General features: G+C 40.0%; 2 protein-coding genes across 2 annotated transcripts; both read left to right on the top strand.

Moving 5' to 3' along the window:
* Positions 1 to 2,144: 2,144 nt before the first annotated feature.
* LOC121139923 lies at positions 2,145 to 2,907 on the top strand. Its single transcript, XM_040743945.1, has one exon. The coding sequence runs from the start codon at positions 2,145 to 2,147 to the stop codon at positions 2,841 to 2,843; it is 699 nt and encodes a 232-aa protein (XP_040599879.1). The 3' UTR covers positions 2,844 to 2,907.
* Positions 2,908 to 19,853: 16,946 nt separating this feature from the next.
* LOC121139816 lies at positions 19,854 to 21,732 on the top strand. The gene is made up of 2 exons (XM_040743811.1): positions 19,854 to 19,958; positions 20,961 to 21,732. The coding sequence occupies exons 1-2, from the start codon at positions 19,927 to 19,929 to the stop codon at positions 21,631 to 21,633; spliced, it is 705 nt and encodes a 234-aa protein (XP_040599745.1). The 5' UTR covers positions 19,854 to 19,926; the 3' UTR covers positions 21,634 to 21,732.
* Positions 21,733 to 22,673: the final 941 nt, after the last annotated feature.

The following is a 22,673-nucleotide window of genomic DNA, read 5'->3' on the forward strand; positions in this document are numbered from 1 at the left end:
CCAGCAGAGACAGATGATCCGAACAGGGGAGAACTCTTGGACCCCAGAAGGACAGCTGGGAGGCCTGCATGGGACTGATCCAGACCCCTTGAATGTGAGAGTCAGTGAGGAAGCCTGGTCCTGAGCAGTGGATCAGTGTTTATGCCTCGAATACTAACAGATATTGTGTGTCCATAACACAAAGAGGGATGCTCTCTCAGCCTGGACTCTTAGGGGAGTGCCTGGACCCGACCCTGAGTGAAATGACCGACTGTAGATATTCCCTATGTGGAAGGACTTGGCAATAGGGTGGGAGGATGGGGGGGATGGGGTGGGGTACGGGAGGAGGGGAGGGAGAGGGAACTGGGATTGACATGTAAAACAAGCTATTTAAAATTAAAATAATAAAAAAATATTTAAAAAATAAAATTCTTCAAAAAAGACAAAAAAATTACTCATTTAAACTTTGACATGTAAGAGTGACATTAACTGCTCTGGTCCTTTAAAACTATATGTCATGACACTGGTTCACTGCTCATAATCTCCCATTCATCTCTAGTGGCCATGGAAACATGAGAATTTCTAGAGTCACTTATCTTATCCTTGGCAGTCACTAACATTTGGACTTCATACAAGAGAGAGAGGCAAGTATTTTATGCTTTCTATGCAGTTTTTATTAATCTCATTCATTTTCACAGGACAAAGAGGGCCAAAGAGACCACTGACATATGATTCCGCTACTTTTGACATGATTTCCATGTGAATAAATCCTGATGAATATCATAAGTGCTGGGAATCTATGGGTATCTATGAAGGCTCTGGAATCTACAATGCCCTTTATGTCTGTATGGATTCCTAAAGTTTAGCATGCGAATTACATTCTCTGTGCTGTGTCCAATCTATCAGATAGATAAATATTGTGTGGATCTCATCGGAGGGATGGAAATATCAGATGGGACAACATCCCGAAGTGTATAAAAGAGACACCAATGAAACAATGAGAAGAGAGGAAAGGATAGGTTATTGTGAATCAGGGGTTTGTCAGTGAAAATCTAATGTATGCCAAAGTATATGTTTAACAGAACTTTTTTCCCGAAGGTGATTCACCTCTTATGTGACTCCCTTTTTATAACACTTCGTGATATTTGGAAGATATATATGATTTTGGCATCTTTCAAATGGATCCACTCAACACCAGCACCATTCAAAGATAAAAACTAAAATTGAGTTACCCTGAGTGTTTTTAATTGGATCTCTCTAAACGGATGAATCTCCTCCATGGAATTCAGACAGGGATAGAATCAGATCCTCCTAGGTTAGCTCATTTGTCTGTAACAACTGAATTCTCAACCCTAATTCCATTTCTGCTTCAAAAGGCAATGCTCCTTCAGTCCACTGCCTCAAATCTGCCTTGACAGAGAGAGGGTGTGGGCAGGATGTCAGTCAATTCACCATCAATTGAAAACCCATTTTGCTGATATAACTTCCCAAGTTGTATAGAAACTGCCAATTCTAAGTTAAATGCATACTCCTGAAACACTGTGGAGTACTAGCCAGCTCCAGGGAAGGAATACTGACAAGCTGATACAGTTCCTAGAACCGTGAGAACATCTGCATGTGACTGTGTGTGTTTGTGAGTATACAAATATGGGACGTAGACATGAATGGCAGTAACCTGTGGTTTATTTTTCATTGTGATTATTTGTTTCGCAAACAAAAATTTCCAACAGGCATATAGATGTCCACTGCCATACTTTAAAATTTTTATTTGCACATTGTTCTGCTTATACCTCTCCTTTAAGATATTTATTATATTTTTGCATTGAAATCACCATGGAAAGAATCATCACCTTAATGAGATATTGCAAAATCTTTTTTCACTGTGAAGTCCAAGCATTATAATTCTTAGCTAACAATTATGCCCATTTCAGTATTTGATACCTACAATAAAATTGCTAATCAATATGTCTTAGAGAGTGAACTGCTCTTGGGAGACATGGAATTTGGGGTTTCCTATACTGTCTCTTGTAGTATTGTGATCCTTAATACATGGAGATACTAATAAAACACAACTCTATTAGAGCAGGGACAAGTCATGAGTGCTACCTTATTTTTAAACATTAACAATTTTGTTTTCTACCTTCCCTTGTGATCCTGGCTTACCTATGTACTTGTTCAATCTCTTCTTCAGTTTGCTCAGTGATAAGGACTGCATCTTCAGGCTGAATGACCTCCTTAGCTGCATATCTGCTTTCATGTTTGACATAGTCATTGCAAGCTACCCATACTGGCGCCTGTGGGAATTTGATGACAATGCTGTGCAGTTTGTGTCGTTTGGACTCTGGGAAGCTCATTACCTTCAAGAGCTTAATGTCTCAGGGACTGTAATCAAGATTCTGGTTCACACTCCTATCAATTCCACCTGGACCATGTCCCCCAAATTTCAGTATGCAGCGAATCTCTTAGTATGGGCTATTTTGATGAAGCCTGTAGTTCTGGTTTTCACTGCAATGGCCATTAAGATCAGCTTCACGAAAGACCCCCTTGTGGAGATGGAGATATATTGCTACAAGGTCTCTACCTTAGTTTTGTGTGTGAGCAGCCTCTTCACTTTTGTTTCTGTGAGCTGGAACCACCTTGTAGATCATTATGGTCAAACCACTCTTGACTTTCCACCTGACTTTCCAGTTAAAAAGGAAGCCTTGATAATCAAGCATTATACTGCTGTGTTCCCATTGGGGATCATAACAACCACCATGTCACTCTTTGGTGTGATTAGCTTTCTCTCTGAGATAAGTACTTTGAAACTACAGAGTCAGGTGAAGGCCATGGGTGCTTCCAAATATTCCAAAGTAGAGGTCTAAACTGAGGACTCCTGCATTTGGAACATCTGTCAAGAGGCACCTAGAAGAGATTTCATATTCACACAGAAAATTCCTGTAGTCACCAAATTGTTCTAAATAAAACATGAACTTATTTCTATGGGTCTGTCTAGACTATTTCCTCCTATATCTGTGTAAGGTGTTCCTTTCTTTTTCATATACATATTTTTTAATTTAAATTAGATACAAGGTTGCATCACATGTCAATTCCAGGTCACTCTCCCTTTAACTCCCCTCCTCCCACAACCTCCGTCCAACCCATCAATATCCCCTCTTTTCCTCAGGGAGATTGAGACCCTCCATGGGGGTGTCCTTAGGCTGTCATTTCATCCAGGGAAGGGCCTACACCCTCCCCAAAGTGTCCAGGGTGAGATTGCATCACTCAGTGTTGGATGTGTGCCCAAGGTCCATTTATATCTACTACCCAAGGCTAAATAGACTACCTAAGACTCCTCACTGACACCCACATTCAGGGGGTCTTGATCAGTCCCATGCTGGATTCCCAGGCATCAGTCTGGAATTCAAGAGCTAACCCTTGACATATCAGCTGTTTCTGTGGTTTATACCAGCCCAGTCTTAACCTCTTTGCTCATCAGTTCTCCCTCTCTGTCACTGGATTCCTTGAGTTCAGCTCAGTGGGTAGCTGTGGGAATCTGCCTCTGCTTCTATCAGCCATTGAATGAAGGTTATGTTTCCCAGACTCTCTGGCCATGGGATTGTAGGCTGGCACTCCCCAGATATATGTCTAAAATCCATAAATTAGAGAGTATATGCCATGTTTCTCTTTTTGTGACTGAGTTACCTCACTCAAGATGGTTTCTTCTAGTGCCTTCCATTTGTCTGCAAATTTCAGGAATTCATTTTTTTCTGCTGAATAATATTCCATTGTGTAAATGTACCACCTTTTCTCTATCCTCTCTTTGGTTGAGGGGCATAGAGGTTGCTTCCAAGTTTTGGCTATTACAAATAATGCTGCTATGAACACAGTGGAATAGATGTCCTTATTATATGAGTGTGAATTTTTGGGTATGTGCCTAAGACTGGAGTTGCTGTGTCTTTTGGTAGGTTTATTCCCATTTTCTGAGGAATCTTAATATTGTTTTCCAAAGTGCCTGTATGAGTTGGCACTCCCACCAGCAGTTTAGGAGTGTTCCCCTTTTACCACAACCTCTCCAGCATAAATTGCCTTGGTGTTTTTGATATTAGCCATTCTGACAGGACTAAGATGGTATCTCAGTGTTGTTTTGATTTGCATTTCCCAGATGGCTAAGGATCCTGAGCACTTTCTCAAGTGCCTCTCAGCCTTTATAGAATCCTCTATTGAGAATTCTCTATTTAGTTCTCTAGCCCACTTTTTTTTTAATTTTCTTTTTTTAATTGTAGAAGCACTCTTTTTTTGCATATCAATCCCCCATTTTGTTGCCCTCCTATTATCCCATGCCCCCACAAACTCACCAACCCATTCCCCTACACAATCACCAAGGATACTGGGGCCATCCAAGTGGGGGCATAAAAATCTGTCTCATCATTTGGGGGAGGGAGTAGGCCCTCTTTCTTGTATTTGGCTGCATTAGTACCTCTCTATAGGGAGTGGGCTCCCAAAGTCCATTTGTACCCTAGGGATAAACACTGGATCCACTGTTAGAGGTCACATAGACTGCCATGGCCTCCTAGCTAGCACCCACATTCAGAGAACTTGGTTAGGTCCAATGCTGTTTTCCTATCTTTACAACCAGGATCTTCATGTACTTACTAGGTGAGGTCAACTGTTTACGTGTGTTTCTCCAACAGTCATGGTTTCCTTACTCATCCCTCCTCCCTGTCCCCAACTGAATTAAGGAGTATGGCTCAGTGTTCAGCTGTGGGTGCCTGTTTCTGCTTCTATCAGCTACTGGTTGAAGACTCTAGGAACAGCAATGAAGGTAGTCATCAATCTCATTATAGGGGTGAGCATCAAAGGCAGCCTCTCCACCACTGCCTAGATTCTTAGTTGGGATCATCCCTGTGGATCACCTAACTTTTCCACTGTGCCAAACCTCTATCCAAACCTTTACTGACTCCCTCTCTCAAGGCATCTATTTTCTTTATATATATATGTATTATTTTTAAATTTAAACTCAAATTAGAAACAAGGTTGTTTCACATGTCAATTCCAGGTCCTTCTCCGTTTCCCTCGCCTCTTCACGTGCTCTCTAACCAACCCCCCCATTATCCCCTCATTTCCCCAGAGAGGGTGAGGAACTAAATGGGGTTGTCCATAGTATGTCATTTCATACAGGGCAGGCCCTGGATCCTCCCCCAAAAGTTCAGGGTGAGACTGTGTCTCTCATTGTTGGATGGGAGTCCAAAGTCCATTTGTATACCCGGGATAAATACTGATCTACTACCCAAGGCTAAATAGACTACCTAGCCCTCCTCACTGACACCCATATTCAGGAGGTCTTGATCAGTCCCATACAGGATTCCCAGGCATCAGTCTGGGATTCAAGAGCTAACCATTGTCAGGTCAGCTGTTTCTGGGGGTTACACCAGCCCAATCTTAACTCCTTTGGTCATCAGTACTCCCTCTCTGTCAATGGATTCCTTGAGTTCAGCTCAGTGCTTAGCTGTAGAAGTCTGCCTCTTCTTCCATTAACCACTGAATGAAGGTTCTGTTTCCCAGACTCTCTGGCCATGGGATTGTAGGCTGGCACTCCCCAGAACTGTTTCCAAAATCCATATAGCAGAGAGTACATGCCATGTTTCTCTTTTTGTGACTGAGTTACCTCACTCAGAAGGGTTTCTTCTAGTGTCATCCATTTGCCTGCAAATCTCAGGTTTCCAAGGTTGTTTTTCTGCTGAATTGTAATCTGTTGTGTAAATGTACCACATTTTCTCTATCCACTCTTCTGTTGAGGGGCATCTAGGTTGCTTCCAAGTTCTGGCTATTACAAATAATGCTGCTATGAACATAGTGGAACAGACATCCTTTTTGTATGAATGGGCATCTATTTGATATATGCCTAAGAGTGGAGTTGCTGGGTCTTGTGGTAGGTTTATTCCCATTCTTCTGAGGCATCTCCCTACTGATTTCCAAAGTGGCTGAACCAATTGGCACTACAACTAGCAATGGAAGAGTGTTCTCCTATTACCACATCCACTCCAGCATGAATTGTCATTGGTGTTTTGATTTTAGCCATTCTGACAGAAGTGAGATGGTATCTCAGAATTGTTTTGATTTGCATTTTCCAGATGGCTAAGATACTGAGCAATTTCTCAAGTGCCTCGCAGCCATTTGAGACTCCTCTATTGAAAATTCTCTATTTAGTTCTGCAGCCCATTTTTAATTGGATCCTTTGGTGTTTTGGAGACTTGCTTCTTGAGTTCTTTGTAAATTTTGGAGATCAACTCTCTGTCAGATGTGGGGTTAGTGAATATTTTTTCCCATTCTGTGGGTTGCCTTTTTGTCTTGCTGACTTTGTCCTTTGCCTTACAGAAGCTTCTCAGTTTCAGGAGATCCCATTTATTGATGATCTTACTGTCTGTGCTACTGGTGTTATGTTCATGAAGCTGTCTCCTGTACCAGTTCCTTCAAGGGTACCACCCACTTTCACTTTTAAGAGGTTCAAGGTAGGTGGATTGATGTTGAGGTCTTTGATCCATTTGGGCTTAAGATTTGTGCATGGCAATGAAAATGTATCTATCCAGATTCTTCTAAATACCAGCCTCCAGGTATGACAGCACCACTTGTTGAAGATGCTTTCTTTGTTCCATTGTATATTTTTAACTTCTTTGTCAAAGATCAGATGTTCATATGTGTGTGGGTTGATATCAGGGATTTCAATTTGATTCCATTGGTCTACCTGTCTATTTTTGTGCCAATACTAAGCTGTTTTCAGGACTATAGCTCTATAATGGAGCTTGAAGTAAGGGATGGTGATGCCTCCGGACGTTACCTTGTTGAACAGGGTTGTTTTGGCTATCCTGGGTCTTTTGTTTTTCCATACAAAATTGATTATTGTTCTTTCAAGGTCTGTGAAGAATTGTGCTGGGATTTTAATGGGGATTGCATTGAATCTGTAGATTGCTTTGGGCAGGATTGCCATTTTTACTACATTGATCCTACCTATCCAAGAGCATGGGAGATCTTTCCATTTTCTGAGGGCTTCTTTAATTTCTTTCTTTAAAGATTCAAAGTTCTTGCAATACAGCTCTTTAATTTGTTTGTGTAGTGTTACCCCAATGTATTTAATGTTGTTCGTGGCAATTGTAAAGGGTGATGTTTCTCTGATTTTTTTCTTAGCCATTTTATCTTCTGTATATAGTAGGGCTACTGTTTTCTTGAGTTGATCTTGTAGCCTGCCACTTTGGTGAAAGTGGTAATCAGCTGTAAGAGTTCCCTGGTAGAGTTCTTTGGGTCATTTACGTAAACTATCATATCATCAGCAAACAGTCAAAGTTTGACCTCTTCCTTCCCTATTTGTATCCACTTGATCCCCTTTTGTTGTTGTATGGCTCTGGCTAGAATTTCAAGTAAAATGTTGGAATGGTATGGAGAGAGTGGACAGCCTTGTCTTGTTCCTAATTTCAGAGTAATTGCGTTGAGTTTCTGTCCATTTAGTTTTATGTTGGCTGTTGGTTTACTGTATATAGCTTTTATTATGTTTAAGTTTGTTTCTGGTATCCCAGATCTCTCTAAGACCTTTATCATGAAGGGGTGTTGGATCGTATCAAAGGCTTTTTCAGCATCTAGTGAGATGATCATGTGATTTTAGTTTTTCATCTTGATTATATGGTGGATTACGTTGATGGATTTTTGTATGTTGTACCATCCTTGCATCACTGGGATGAAACCTACTTGATCATGTTGAATGATTGTTTTGATGTTTTCTTGGATCTGATTTGCCAGTATTTTATTGAGTATATTTGCATCAACGTTCATGAGACATATTGGTCTGAAGTTCTCTTTCCTAGTTGTGCCATTGTGTGGCTTGGGGATCAAGGTTATTGAAGCCTGATAGAAAGAGTTTGGCAAAGACCCTTCTGCTTCTACTGCGTGGAATACTTTGAGAAGAATTGGTATAAGCTGTTCTTTGAATGTCTGCTAGAATTCTGCACTGAGGCTATCTGGACCTAGGCTCTTTTTTGGTTGGGAGACTTTTGATGACTGCTTCTATTTCTATAGGGGTTATAAGTCTATTTAAATTGCTTACATACTCCTGATTTAATTTATGCAAGTGATAGCTATCCAGGAAGTCATCCATTTCCTTTAAATTTTTGAATTTTGTGGAGTACAGGTTTTCAAATTATGACCTGATGATTCTCTGAATTTCCTCAGAGTCCGTTGTTATGTCCCCCTTTTCATTTCTGATTTTGTTAATTTGCATATTAACTCTCTGCTGTGTGGTAAGTTTGCGCAAAGGTTTGTCTATCTTGTTGATTTTCTCAAAGAACCAACTCTTCCTTTCATTGATTCTTTGTATTGTTTTCCTAGTTTCTAATTTATTGATTTCAGCCCTCAATTTGATTATTTCCTGGCATCTACTCCTCCTGGAGGATTTTGCTTCTTTGTGTTCTAGAGCTTTAAGCTGTGCTGTTAATTCTCTAGTATAACGATTCTCCAGTTTCTTCATGTGGGCATTTAATGCTACGAACTTCCACCGTAGCACTGCTTGCAAAGTTTCCCATAGGTTTGGTTATGTTGTGTCTTCATTCTCATTGAATTCTAGGAAGTCTTTAATTTCTTTTTTATTTCTTCTTTGCCCCAGGAATGGTGCAGTTGTGCATTATTCAATTTCCATGAGTTTGTAGTTTTTCTGCAAATTGTGTTGTTGTTGAATTCTAATTTTAAAGCATGGTGGTCTCATAAGATGCATGGAGTTATTGCAATTTTTTGAAGCTCCTGAGATTTGATATGTTGCCAAGTATGTGGTCAATTTTTTAGAAGGTTCCATGTGGTGGTGAGAAGAAGGTATATTCTTTTTTATATGGATAAAATTTTCTATAGATGTCTGTTAATCCCAGTTGGGTCATTACTTCTATTAGACCCATTGCTTCTTTGTTGAGTTTCTCTCTGGTATTCCTGTCTAGTGGTGAGAGTGATGTGTTGAAATCTCCCACTATAAGTATGTGGGGCTTTATATGTGATTTAAGTTTTAGTAATGTTTCTTTTACGAATGTGGATGCATTTGTATTTGGGGCCTAGATGTTCAGGATAAACACTTCCTCTTGGTGAATTTTGCCTGTGATGAGTATGTAATGACCTCCTGCATCTCTTTTGATTGATTTTATTTTAAAGTCTAATTTGTTAGATATTAGCATTGCTACCCCTGCTTCTTTCTTGGGTCCATTTGATTGGAATTTTTCCCAACCTTTAACTCTCAGGTAATGTCTCTCTTTGAGGTTCAGGTGTTTTTCTTGTATGCAGAAGAAGGAAGGGTTCTGTCTTTGAATCCATTCTGCTAGTCTGTGTCTTTTTATGGGTAAGTTAAGGCCATTAATGTTGAGGGATATTAATGACCATTTATTGCTCATTCTTCTTTGATTTGAAATCGTTGTTTGTGGTGGAATTATGTGTGGAATTTCACCCCTTTGTTCTATTGGCTGTTGGTAGAGAGGGATTCTCTAATGCCTATGTTTTTCTGGTTGTAGTTAACTTCCTTGGGTTGGATTTTTCCTTCCAAACTTTCTGTGGGGCTGGGTTAGTGGATACGTATTGCTTGAATCTAGTTTTGTCATGGAATATCTTGTTTTCTCCATATACAGTGATTGAGAGCTTTGCTGGGTATAGTAATCTGGGCTGGCATCCATGGTTTCTTAGTGTTGGTAGAATACCTATCCAGGACCTTCTGGCTTTCAGAATTTCCATGGAAAAGTCAGGTGTAATTCTGGTAGGTTACTTGGCCTTTATCCTTAGCTGCTCTTAATATTCTTTCTTTATTCTGTATATTTGGGGTCTTGATTATTATGTGGCGAGGGGACTTTTTTTGTGATCCACTCTATTTGGTGTTCTGTAAGCTTCTTGTACCTTCATTGGCATTTGTTTCTTAAGGTTGGGAAAGTTTTCTTCTATGATTTTGTTGAATATGTTTTCTGCCCTTTGAGGTGGTTTTATTCTCCTTCTTCTATACATATTATTCTTAGGTTTGGTCTTTTCATGGTGAGCCATATTTCCTGGAGCTTTTTTGTTAGGGATTTGTTGTACTGAAGATTTTCTTTGGTTGATAAATCCATTTCTCCTAGTGTATCTTCAACACCTGAGATTCCCTCTTCCATCTCTTGTATTCTGTTGGTAATGCTTGTATCATTAGTACCTAACTGTTTGCCCAGCTTTTCTATTTCCAGCCTTTCTTCAGATTATGTTTTTTTATTGTCTCTATTGCAGTTTTCAAGCCTTGCACTGTTTGCATTGTTTCTTGCAATTTTCGGTTTATCTTTTCAATCATTTTTTGCATTTTGTGAATTTTTTGGTTTCTACCTTCTTCCAATTTTTGCCTTTTTAGTTTGCTCTTTCTTCCATTTCTTGCATTTTTTGTTTGCTTTTTCTTGCAGTTCTTGGATTTTTTGTTTTTTCTTCTAGTTCTTGAATTTTTTGGTTTTTTTCTTCCATTTCTTGCATTTTTGCTTTGTTTCTTCTTCCATTTCCTGCCTTTTTTGGTTGGTTATTTCTTCCATGTCTTGCATTTTTTGTTTTGTTTTTTCTTCCATTTCTTTGAGGAATTTTCCTATATCCTCTTTTAGGGCCTCTATCATTTTCATGAAGGTGGGTTTAAGGTCATTCTCTTCTGCTTCTTTTGCATTAGAATGTTGGAGTCTTACCAGTGTGTAGTTGCTAGAATCTGGCAGTCATATTTGCTTTTCTTTTGCTAAGTGTGTATTTGTGTTGTCCCTTTCCCACCTCTTCTTCTGGTGGGTGCAGAAAGAGCCCCTTACTGGTGGTAGTTAGGGGACCAGAGTTCCCTTTTGGTGGGGCTAGCAAGTCCAATAATCTTGTAGATCTTCTATTCCATGTCTTCGTTCTGGTCCCGTGGGTGGAGAAGAAGACCAGGAATCTGGGGTGCTTAGCCTCCCAACTGTTCTCCTGGTTGTTTTGCTGGATTTGCTGGTTTTCTGGTTTCGCTGGTGGGAGAGAAGATCTGGAATCTGGGGCACCTGGCTCCCTCCCGAATTGGAAGCTCTGTGCAGTTCCCAGGTGATCTCCAGGCACTGGAACACAGGCCCGGATACAAGCCCTGTTGTATATGGTCCAGCCAGAACAGCTGGTCCCATGGTCTCCCTGGATCTGCTGGGTTCCTGGTCTCGTTAATGGGAGAGAAGACCTGGATTCTGGGGTGTTTGGGCTCCACTGGGATTGGAAGCTCTGTGCAGTTCCCAGGCAATCCCCAGGCACTGAAACACAGGCCCAGATGCAGGGCCAGTTTTACCTGGTCCAGCCAGAACAGCTGGTCCCATGGATCTGCTAGTTTTCTGGTCTCGTTGGTGTGAGAGAAGACCTGGAATCTGGGGTGTTTGTCTCCTGCTGGGATTGGAAGCTCTGTGCAGTTCCCAGGTGATCCCCAGGCACTGGAACACAGGACCGGATATAGGGCTTGCTGTACCTGGTCCCGCCAACAGCTTGACCCTGGTCTCCCTGGATCTGCTCCATTCCTACACTTTGAAGTATTGCCTAGCCTTCATGTTGCAGCAGTAGTGTTCCTTTGTCACTTCTCACAGAGTCAATGCCCCCTGAACTATCTATATCCCAGTGTCTAATATTCTCACTTGCACAGTTCATGGAAATCTTGCCAACAGAAAGTCTCTGTGGGTTTCACCAGCCCTATCTTGACCAACTTGCTTATCACTCCTTCCTCTCTGACACTTGGGAGATGATGCCCCTTTCCCCTACTTTGGAGAAACATGAATGTCTCTCTTAGGGTCCTTCTTGTTACCTAGCTTCTCTGAAGGTATTGGTTGTAGGCTGGTAATCCATTGCTCTATGTCTAATATCCATATATGAGTGAGTACATAGTATGTTTCTCTTTCTGTGTCTGGGTTACCTCACTCAGGATGGAATGTTGGTGTAAGTTAGGAGGACTGGGCAGTCTATGTGGCCTCTGGTAGTGTAGCCAGTATTTATCCCTTGTGCATAAATGGACTTTGGACACCCATTTCACTAGGAGGAATACTCTCCAAGCCTAGTCACATGTAAGAGGTGGGATTAGGCCCTTTCACAAATAATGTGACAGATTTTGATGATCCCCATGAGAAGCATCACTTCCCATGGGGAGTTGATGGTATATATATTGCTTCACAGTCTTCCCTACAGGTCAATCAGACACATTCTCTCAGTGAAGGTTTCCTCCTTCCAGATGACCCAAGCTTATCGATTATGTCAAGTTGGAAAATTATGAATTATCACAGCTATTTTCTTACACACTTCACAAAAATGCATCACTATGAAGTCATATCCTTTTCTGCCTTGGTCGTCCTCCACGTATCAATTAATCTTGTGGTACTTAATGTTACATAATTTTCCAGGAGGTGTTGGCACACATCTTTAAACCCACCACTCAGAAGACAAAAGTAGGCAGATCTCTGTGAAATAAAGGCAAAGCTGTTCTGCAGAATGAGTTTCAGGAGAGGCTCCATTGATACACAGAGAAGCCATGTCTCAAAAAATAAAAACAAAGCCATAATTTTTAAAATTTAAACATGTGAAATTTTCATTGTCTTTAAAATAATTTCTGCTTTTTCAAATGTCCATAGTCTATCATCTCTTGTCTCCTGTAAAACATAGATAAATGTAAAAACAAAATCAAGTAAAAACATCCTTTGACTAAGGGGGAAAAATAAGCTCAGCCTTATGATCAAACAAAAGAATAACCAAACTATAAAAGAGTAAACCATGCAATTTCCTATGTATGGGAGTCACTAAAAGTCTTCTGAGATTTAAAGAGCTTAGGCAACTCTGGCTCTATTATAAGAAACACAAGAAGTTTGTCACATAGGTTTAGTCAAGGTTCACTCTAGACCTGCAGCTGGATTTTGTCAAAAGCTTTTTCAGCACCAAGTGATATGATCATGTAATTTTTGTTTCTCAGCCTTTTTATATGGTAGATTGTGTTGATGGATGTTTGTAGGTTGAAACACCCCTGCATCCCTGGAATAAAACCTACTTGATCATGATAAATGAATTTTTGATATGTTCCTTGATCCAATTTGCCAGTATCTTATTGAGTCTTTTTTGCAACAATGTTCCTGAGGGATATTGGTCTGAATTTTTTTTCTTAGTTGTGTTTCAGTGTGGCTTGGGTATCCAGGTTATCAATCTTTGTAAAAAGAGTTTGGCAAAGACTCTTCTGCTTCTATTACATAGAATATTTTGAAGAGGTTTTATATAAGTTGTTCTTTTAATTTGTGGTGTAATGCTGCACTGAGGCCATCTGCACATGGACTTTTTTGTTGTTTGGAGACTTGAGATGGCCACTTCGATTTCATTAGGGGTTATAGGTCTACTGAAATTGCTTATGTGTTTGTGTTTAATTTTGGTAAGTGATTTTATATATATAAAATCATCCATAAGCAACTTTGATGCTTGTCGCAGAGTAGCTGTAGTGTGTCCTAAAGAAAGTTCATGTGTGATGTATTGATGGCTGATCCTAAATTTAAACTTTAACATTTTTCTGAGGAATCTCCATACTGATTTGCAAAGTGGCTGTACAAGTTGGCACTCCCACCAGCAGTAAAGGAGCATATAACCAGTATCTCAATTGACTTTCTGTTGCCTTTTGATCAAGATATAGCCAGAAGCATATCTGCTCCAACCTGCCATGGTCCCAGGCTTGTTTCACACCATGATGACAATGGACTGATACTCTAAAATTGTAAGTGAGCCAATTAAATGTATTCCATATAAGATATGCTGTGGTCAAGGTGTGTCTTCACAGTAATAAAAACACTAACTAAAAAAATCAGTACCAGCTTCTGGTATATTCCTGTTATAGACCTGTCAATTTTGTGATTTGTAAGAATTTGTACTATGGTACTTTGGGACTGGAAAGTATTGGAGTGCTATAATTGATGCTTAATAGACCATACAAATTGGAGCGTGGGAGACACAGTACTAATAGTTATTTGAACTATGGGGGCTCACTCAAAAGAGAAATTCACTCAGAGAAGAAGAATTTACTATCTTTTACAGATATAGATAGTTTTTGCACATATTAGTTAAGAAAGTGGCTGCTTTTTGTCCAAAGTCTCTGTCTGAGGGTAAATTGGAGATTTTTAGATTAATATCTTCAACAGAAGCAATCTCAAAACAACCTAGTGCATGCTCTCTTTTGTGGTTATCTACATAATGACAAGGAGCAAGACAATAAAGAAAAAATATTGGACGGAATAAAGAACACCAGAAGGTGTAATGGAGCCAAATTATGTGTTCAAAGAGATAAGCAAATAATAAATGGAGAAACAGTTTTGATGGCATTGGGGCAAGATCCAACCAAGCTATGTTTCCAATTTCTGAAGAAAATTAAAGAAAAGTTCATAGTCTGTCATGTTGGTGGAAGCCTTTAATCACAGCACTCCTGAAGCAGTGGTTTACTGATACTGAGTTCCAGGCAAGTCTAGTGTTGAGATCCAGTTTCAGAATAGCCAAGCTTATACAGTGAAGAACAGAATGTTGTTGAAGACATAATTGAATGAGTGGCCAATTTCTATCCCCAGCAAACATCAGTACTTGGCAGTTTAAGCCACATGGTTTAGGACTGACAGATTAAAGAAATAGCCTATAGAATTTGTCCTCAAGGAAAGAAACTGACGCCAGGTATGTGTCAGTATTAGCACAAAAACAGACAGGTAGACTAATGGAATTGGCTTGAACACCATGAAATTAACTCAAACATGTATTAACATCTGATCTTCTACAAAAAACCTAAAAATATACAATGGAACAAAGAACGCATCTTTAACAAATGTTGCTGGCATAACTAGATGCTGACAATAGTTGTACTATAGAATTAACAGCACAGCTGAAAACTCTAGAACATGAAGATGCAAACTCCCGCAGGAGGAGTAGATGCCAGGAAATAATCAAATTGAGGGCTGAAATCAATGAAATGGAAACTAGGAAAACAATACAAAGAATCAATGCAAGGAAGAGTTGGTTCTTTGAGAAAATCAACAAGATAGACAAACCTTTGTGCAAACTTACCAAACAGCAGAGAGTTAATATGCAAATTAACAAAATCAGAAATGAAAAGGGGGACATAACAACGGACTCTGAGGAAATTCAGAGAATCATCAGGTCATACTTTGAAAACCTGTAATCCACATAATTCGAAAATTTAAAGGAAATGGACGACTTCCAGGATAGCTATCACTTGCCAAAATTAAATCAAGAACAGATAAGCAATTTAAATAGACCTATAAATCCTATGGAAATAGAAGCAGTCATCAAAAGTCTCCCAACCAAAAAAAGCTCAGGTCCAGATGAATTCTCTGTGCAGAATTCTACAAGAAATTCAAAGAACAGCTTATACTGATTCTTCTCAAAGTATTCCATGCAATAGAAGCAGAAGGGTCTTTGCCAAACTCTTTTCTATGAGGCTTCAATAACCTTGATCCCCAAGCCACAAAAAGACACAACTAAGAAAGAGAATTTCAGCCCAATATCCCTCATGAACATTGATGAAAAATACCCAATAAAATACTAGCAAATTGGATCCAAGAACACGTCAAAACAATCATTCACCATGATCAAGTAGGTTTAATCCCAGAGATGCAGGGATGGTTCAACATACGAAAATCCATCAACGTAATCCACCATATAAACAAGCTGAAAAACAAAAATCACATGATCATCTGTAGGCTTCAACGGACACTGTAACGATACGCGACACACAATTACTGACAGTAAAGCTAAGTATTTAATGTAGAAAATTACTCACAAGATACCAAACCCAGAGGAGCCAAGCAGTTCTCAGCTAGCTGCCGGACCAGAAGCCGGACTCCAGGAAAAGAGACCGAGACTTCCTGTGTGCTCTCTTTTATGCCTTCCCCCGTAACGCCCCTAGCCATGCCCAAAAGTGGGCCTGGCTAGTGACGTAGTTCTGCCTACATACGTATATGTCTTTACGTCCAGCCGTATATGTCTTTAGTCCTGCCTAAAGTCGGTGTGGTTAGTGGTGTGGTAAACCGCCCTTTTATTACCTCGTCTGTATGCGCCTCTAATAAGTCACATGTTTAATGGCGGCATCAGACTTCCTCCTACAATCATCTCACTAGATGCTGAAAAAGCATTTGACACAATCCAACACCCCTTCATGGTAAAGGTCTTGGAGAGATCTGGGATAACAAGAACATACTTAATAAAAGCTATATACAGTAAACCATCAGCTAACATCGAACTAAGTGGACAGAAACTCAATGCAATTCCTCTAAAATCAGGAACAAAACAAGGCTGTCCACTCTTTCCATACCTTGTCAAAACTGTACTTAAAGTTCTAGCCATTGCCATATGACAACAAAAGGGGAACAAAGGGATACAAATTGGGAAGGAAGAGGTCAAACTTTCACTGTTTGCATATGATATGATAGTTTACATAAATGACCAAAAGAACTCTACCAGGGAATTCATATAGCTGATTAACACCTTCAGCAAAGTGGCAGGCTACAAGATCAACTCAAGAAAATCAGTAGCCCTAATATACAGAAGATAAAAGGGTTGAGAAAGAAATCACAGAAACATCACCCTTTACAATTGCCACAAACAACATAAAATACCTTGGGGTAATGCTAACTAAACAAGTGAAAGACCTGTATCACAAGAACTTTGAAAATTTAAGAAAGAAATTAGAGAAGCCCTCAGAAAATGGAAAGATCTCCCATTCTCTTGGGTAGGTAGGATCAATGTAGTAAAAATGGCAATCCTGCCCAAAGCAATCTACAGATTCAATGCAATCCCCATTAAAATCCCAGCACAATTCTTCACAGTCCTTGAAAGAACAATAATCAATTTTGTATGGAAAAACAAAAAACCAAGGATAGCCAAAATAACCCTGTTCAACAAGGCAACGTCTGGAAGCATCACCATCCCTGACTTCAAGCTTTATAGAGCTATAGTCCTGAAAACAGCTTGGTATTGGCACGAGAATACACAAGTAGACCAATGGAATCAAACTGAAAATCCTGATATAAACCCATACACGTATGACCATCTGATCTTTGACAAAAAAGCTAAAAATATACAATGGAATAAAGAAAGCTTCTTCAACAAATGGTGCTGGCATAACTGGAGGCTGGCATGTACAAGACTGCAGATCAATCCATGTGTATTGACATGCACAATACTTAAGTCCAAATGGATCAAATACCTCAACATAAATCCAACCACACTGAACCTCTTAGAAGAAAAAGTGGTTGGTTCCCTTGAACGAATTGGTACAGGAGACAGCTTCCTGAACATAACACCACTAGCACAGACAGTAGATGAACAATTAATAAATGGGACCTCCTGAAACTGAGAAGCTTCTGTAAGGCAAAGGACACAGTCAGCACGACAAAAAGGCAGCCCACAGAATGGGAAAAAATATTCACTAACCCCATATCTGACAGAGGGCTGATCTCCAAAATTTACAAAGAACTCAAGAAGCAAATCTCCAAAACACCAAAGAATCCAATTAAAAATTGTGTGGCAGAACTAAATAGAGAGTTTTCAATAGAGGAGTCTAAAATGGCTGAGAGGCACTTGAGAAAGTGCTGAACATCCTTAGCCATCCGGGAAATGCAAATCAAAACAACTCTGAGATACCATCTCACTCCTGTCAGAATGGCTAAAATCAAAACCACCAATGACAATTTATGCTGGAGAGGATGTGGTGAATAGATAACACTCCTCCACTGCTAGTGGGAGTGAAAAATGGTTCAGCCACTTTGGAAATCAGTAGGGAGATTCCTCAGAAAAATGGGAATAAACCTACCACAAGACCCAGCAATCCCACTCTTAGGCCTATGTCCAATAGATGCCCATTCATATAAAAAGGATGTCTGTTCCACTATATTCATAGCAGCATTATTTGTAATAGCCAGAACTTGGAAGCAACCTAGAAGCCCCTCAACTGAAGAGTGGATAAAGAAAATGTGGCACATTTACACAGAGGAGTACTATTCAGCAGAAAAATAATGGAATCCTGAGATTTGCAGGCAAATGGATGACACGAGAAAAAACCATCCTGAGTGAGGTAACGCAGTCACAAAAAGAGAAGCATGGCATGTACTCTCTCCTATATGGATTTCAGACATAGATCTGGGGAGGGCCAGCCTACAATCCCATGGCCAGACAGTCTGGGAAACAGAACCTTCATTCAGTGGCTGATGGAAGAAGAGGCAGACTGCCAAGGCTAAGTACTGAGCTGAACTCAAGAAAGCCAGTAACAGAGAGGGAGGACTCATGACCAAAGGAGTTAAGACTGGGCTGGTTTAACCCCCAGAAACAGCTGACCTGACAAGGGTTAACTCTTGAATCCTAGGCTGATGCCTGGGAATCCAACATGGGACTGATCAAGACCCCCTGAATCTGGGTGTCAGTGAGGAGGCCTAGGTAATCTATTGGGCCTTGGGCAGTAGATCATTATACATACTGGTTATACACATGGACTTTGGACTCCCATCCAACAATGTGAGATGAACTCTCACCCTGAACTCTTCTGGGAAGGGTCTAGGCCCTGCCCTGGATGAAATGATAGACAATAGACACCCCCATGGAGGGCCTCACCCTCCCTGGGAAATGAGGGGATAATGCGGGAATTGAGGAGAGGTCACGGGAGGAGCGGAGGGAAAGGGAGAGGGACCTGGAACTGACTTGTGAACCAACCATGTTTCTAATCTAAATTTAAACTTAAAAGTAAAAAAAAAATTTAAAAAAAACAATGGAACCTTGAAATTGGCAGGAAAATGGAAGACACTAGAAAAGGTATTCTGAGTGAGGTACCACTTCACAAAAAGCCAAACCCTAAACTTTCATCCAGTGCTCATGGAAGCAGAGACAGACACCCACAAGTAAGCAGTGAACTGAACTCCAGGAATCCAGCTGCCGATACCAAGGAATGATAAGCAAAGGGGTCAATACCAGACTGGTGAAACCCACAAAAGCAGCTAACCATAACAAGGGGGAGATCATGGACCCCAGACTGATGGCTATGAGGCCAGTATGGGACTTATCCAGACCATAAACCAATTCCCATGCAGTTGGGTTAATATGTAGCTGGAGAATGACCTTGAAAAAGATGACAAAAGTGCAAATAATGATCAAATTATAGTGTATATTCTGATCCAATTGTACATTATGATAAATTTTTAATTTAAAATTAAATCAATTAATTACTCATTTAAACTTTGACATATAAGAGTAACATTGTCTGCTCTGCTCCTTTAAGACTATATGTCATGACACTGGTTCACTGCTCATAATCTCCCATTCATCTCTAGTGACCATGGAAACATGAAAATTTCTAGAGTCGCTTATCTTATCCTTGGCAGTCACTAACATTTGGACTTCAAAGAAGAGAGAGAGGCAAGTATTGTATGTTTTCTATGCAGTTTTTATTAATCTCATTCAATTTCACAGGACAAAGAGGGCCATAGAAACAACTGACATATGATTCTGCTACTTTTGACATGATTTCTGGATGAATAAATCCTGCGGAATATCATAAGAGCTGGGAGGCTCTGGGTTTCTATGAGGGCTGTGGAGCCTGCAATGACATTTATGTCTGTACGGATACTTGAAGTTGAGCATGCGAATTATATTCTCTGTGCTGTGTCCAATCTATCAGATAGATAAATATTGTGTGGATATCATTGGAAGGATGGAAATATCAGATGGGACAACATCCCGAAGTGTATAAAAGAGACACCAATGAATCAAAGAGAAGACAGGAAAGGATAGGTTATTGTGAATCGGGGGTTTGTCAGTGAGACACTATTGTAGGCTGAAGTATATGTTTAACAGCACTTCTTTTTTTTTACCGAAGATCACCTCTTGTGTGACTCCCTTTTTTGAAACACTTCATGATATTTGGAAGATATATATGATCTCAGCATATTTCAAATGGATCTCCTCACCATCAGCACCATTCAAAGGTAAAAACTAAAATTGAGTTACCCTGAGGGTTTTTGGTTGAATCTCTCTAAATACATGAATATCCTCCTTGGAAAACAAACAGGGATAGAATCAGATCACAGTTTAGCTCATTTGTCTGTAATAACTGAATTCTCAACCCTAATTCCATTTCTGCTTCAAAAAGCAATGCTCCTTTAGTCCACTACCTCAAATCTACTTTGACAGAGAGAGGGTGTGGGCAGGATGTCAGTCAATTCACCATCATTGAAAACCCATTTTGCTGATATAACTTCCCAAGTTGTATAGAAACTGTCAACTCTAAGTTAAATGCATACGCCACAGACATTGTGGAGTAATAGCCAGCTCCAAGGAAGGAATACTCACAAGTTGATATAGTTCACACAACCCTGCAAACATCTACATGTGAGTGTGTGTGTGTGTGTGTGTGTGTGTGTGTGTGTGTGTGTGTGTGTGTAAAAGTATGGGACTTAGACATGAAAGGGAGTAAACTTTGGTATATTTTCAATGTGTTTATTTGTTTAGCAAACATCAATTGGCAATAGGCATATAACCCTCCACTTCCGTAATTTAGAAATTGCATTTGTGCGTTGTTCTGCTTATACCTCTCCTTTAAGATATTTATTATATTTTTGCATTGAAAACACAGTAGAAACAAGCATCACCTTAATGAGATATTGCAAAATCTTTTCACTGTGAAGTCCAAGCATTAAAATTCTTAGCTAACAAGTGTGCCCATTTCAGTATTTGATACCTACAGTAAAAATGCTAATAAATATGTCTTAGAGAACGAACTGCTCCTAGAGACATGGAATTTAGGGTTTCTTATACTGTTTCTTGTAGTATTGTGAAACTTAATACATGGAGATACTAATAAAATACAACTCTATGAGAGTAGGGACAAGTCATGAGTGCTACATGCTATGTTAAACATGAACAGTTTTGTTTTCTAGCTTCCCTTGTGATCCTGGCTTACTTATATACTTGTTCAATCTCTTCTTCAGATTGCTCAATGATAAGGACTGCATCTTAAAGCTGAATGGGCTCCTTAGCTGCATATCTGCTTTCATGTTTGACATAGTCATTGCAAGCTACCCATACTGGCGCCTGTGGGAATTTGATGACAATGCTGTGCAGTTTGTGTCGTTTGGACTCTGGGAAGCTCATTACCTTCAAGAGCTTAATGTCTCAGGGACTGTAATCAAGATTCTGGTTCACACTCCTATCAATTCCACCTGGACCATGTCCCCCGAATTTCAGTATGCAGCGAATCTCTTAGTATGGGCTATTTTGATGAAGCCTGTAGTTCTGGTTTTCACTGCAATGGCCATTAAGATCAGCTTCACGAAAGACCCCCTTGTGGAGATGGAGATATATTGCTACAAGGTCTCTACCTTAGTTTTGTGTGTGAGCAGCCTCTTCACTTTTGTTTCTGTGAGCTGGAACCACCTTGTAGATCATTATGGTCAAACCACTCTTGACTTTCCACCTGACTTTCCAGTTAAAAAGGAAGCCTTGATAATCAAGCATTATACTGCTGTGTTCCCATTGGGGATCATAACAACCACCATGTCACTCTTTGGTGTGATTAGCTTTCTCTCTGAGATAAGTACATTGAAACTACAGAGTCAGGTGAAGGCCAAGCGTGCTTCCAAATTTTCCAAAGTAGACGTCTAAACTGAGGACTCCTGCATTTGGAACATCTGTCAGAAGGCACCTAGAAGAGACTTCTACACAGAAAATTCCTGTAGTGGCCAACTTGTTCTAAATAAAGAATGAACTTGTTTCTATGGGTCTGTCTAGACTTTTTCCTCCTCTATTTGTAAAAGGTTTTCCTTTCTTTTTCATATACACATTTTTATTTTTTAAATTTAAATTAGAAACAAGGTTGCTTCACATGTCAATTCCAGGTCACTCTCCCTTTACCTCCCCTCCACCCAACCACTCAATATACGGTCATTTCCCCAGGGAGGTTGAGACCTTCCATGGGGGTGTCCATAGACTGTCTTTTCATCCAGGGAAGGGCCTAGACCGTCCCCAAAGAGTCCAGGATGAGATTGCATCTCTCATTGGTGGACGGGAGCCCATGGTCCATTTTTATAACCGCGATGAATACTGATCTACTACCCAAGGCTCAATATATTACCTAGGCCTCCTAACTGACACCCACATTCAGGGTTCTTGATCAGTCCCAAGTTGGATTCCTAGGTATCAGTCTGGGATTCAAGAACTAACCCTTGTCTGAGTTATCTGTTTCTGGGATTTAAACCAGCCCAGTCTCAACCTCTTTGCTCATCAGTCCTCCCTCTCTGTCACTGGATTCCTTGAGTTCAGGTAAGTGTTTATCTGTGGGAATCTGCCTCTGCTTTTAACAGCTATTGAATGAAGGTTCTGTTTCCCAGACTCTCTAGCCATGGGATTGCAGGCTGGCACTCCCCATATATATGTCTAAAATCCATATATGAGAGAGTATATGCCAAGTTTCTCTTTTTGTGACCTAACTCAAGACGGTTTCTTCTAGTGCCATACATTTGACTGTAAATTTCAGGATTCCATTGTTTTTGTCTGCTGAATAGTACTCCATTGTGTAAATGTACCACATTTTCTCTATCCTCTGTTTGGTTGAGGGGCATCTAGGTTGCTTCCATGTTCTGGCTATTACAAATAATGCTGCTATGAACATAGTGAAATAGATATCCTTGTTGTATGAGTGTGAA

The sequence above is a fragment of the Mesocricetus auratus genome, unplaced genomic scaffold (assembly GCF_017639785.1).
Source record: "Mesocricetus auratus isolate SY011 unplaced genomic scaffold, BCM_Maur_2.0 Super-Scaffold_100003, whole genome shotgun sequence".
In the NCBI taxonomy this organism is placed as follows: domain Eukaryota; kingdom Metazoa; phylum Chordata; class Mammalia; order Rodentia; family Cricetidae; genus Mesocricetus; species Mesocricetus auratus.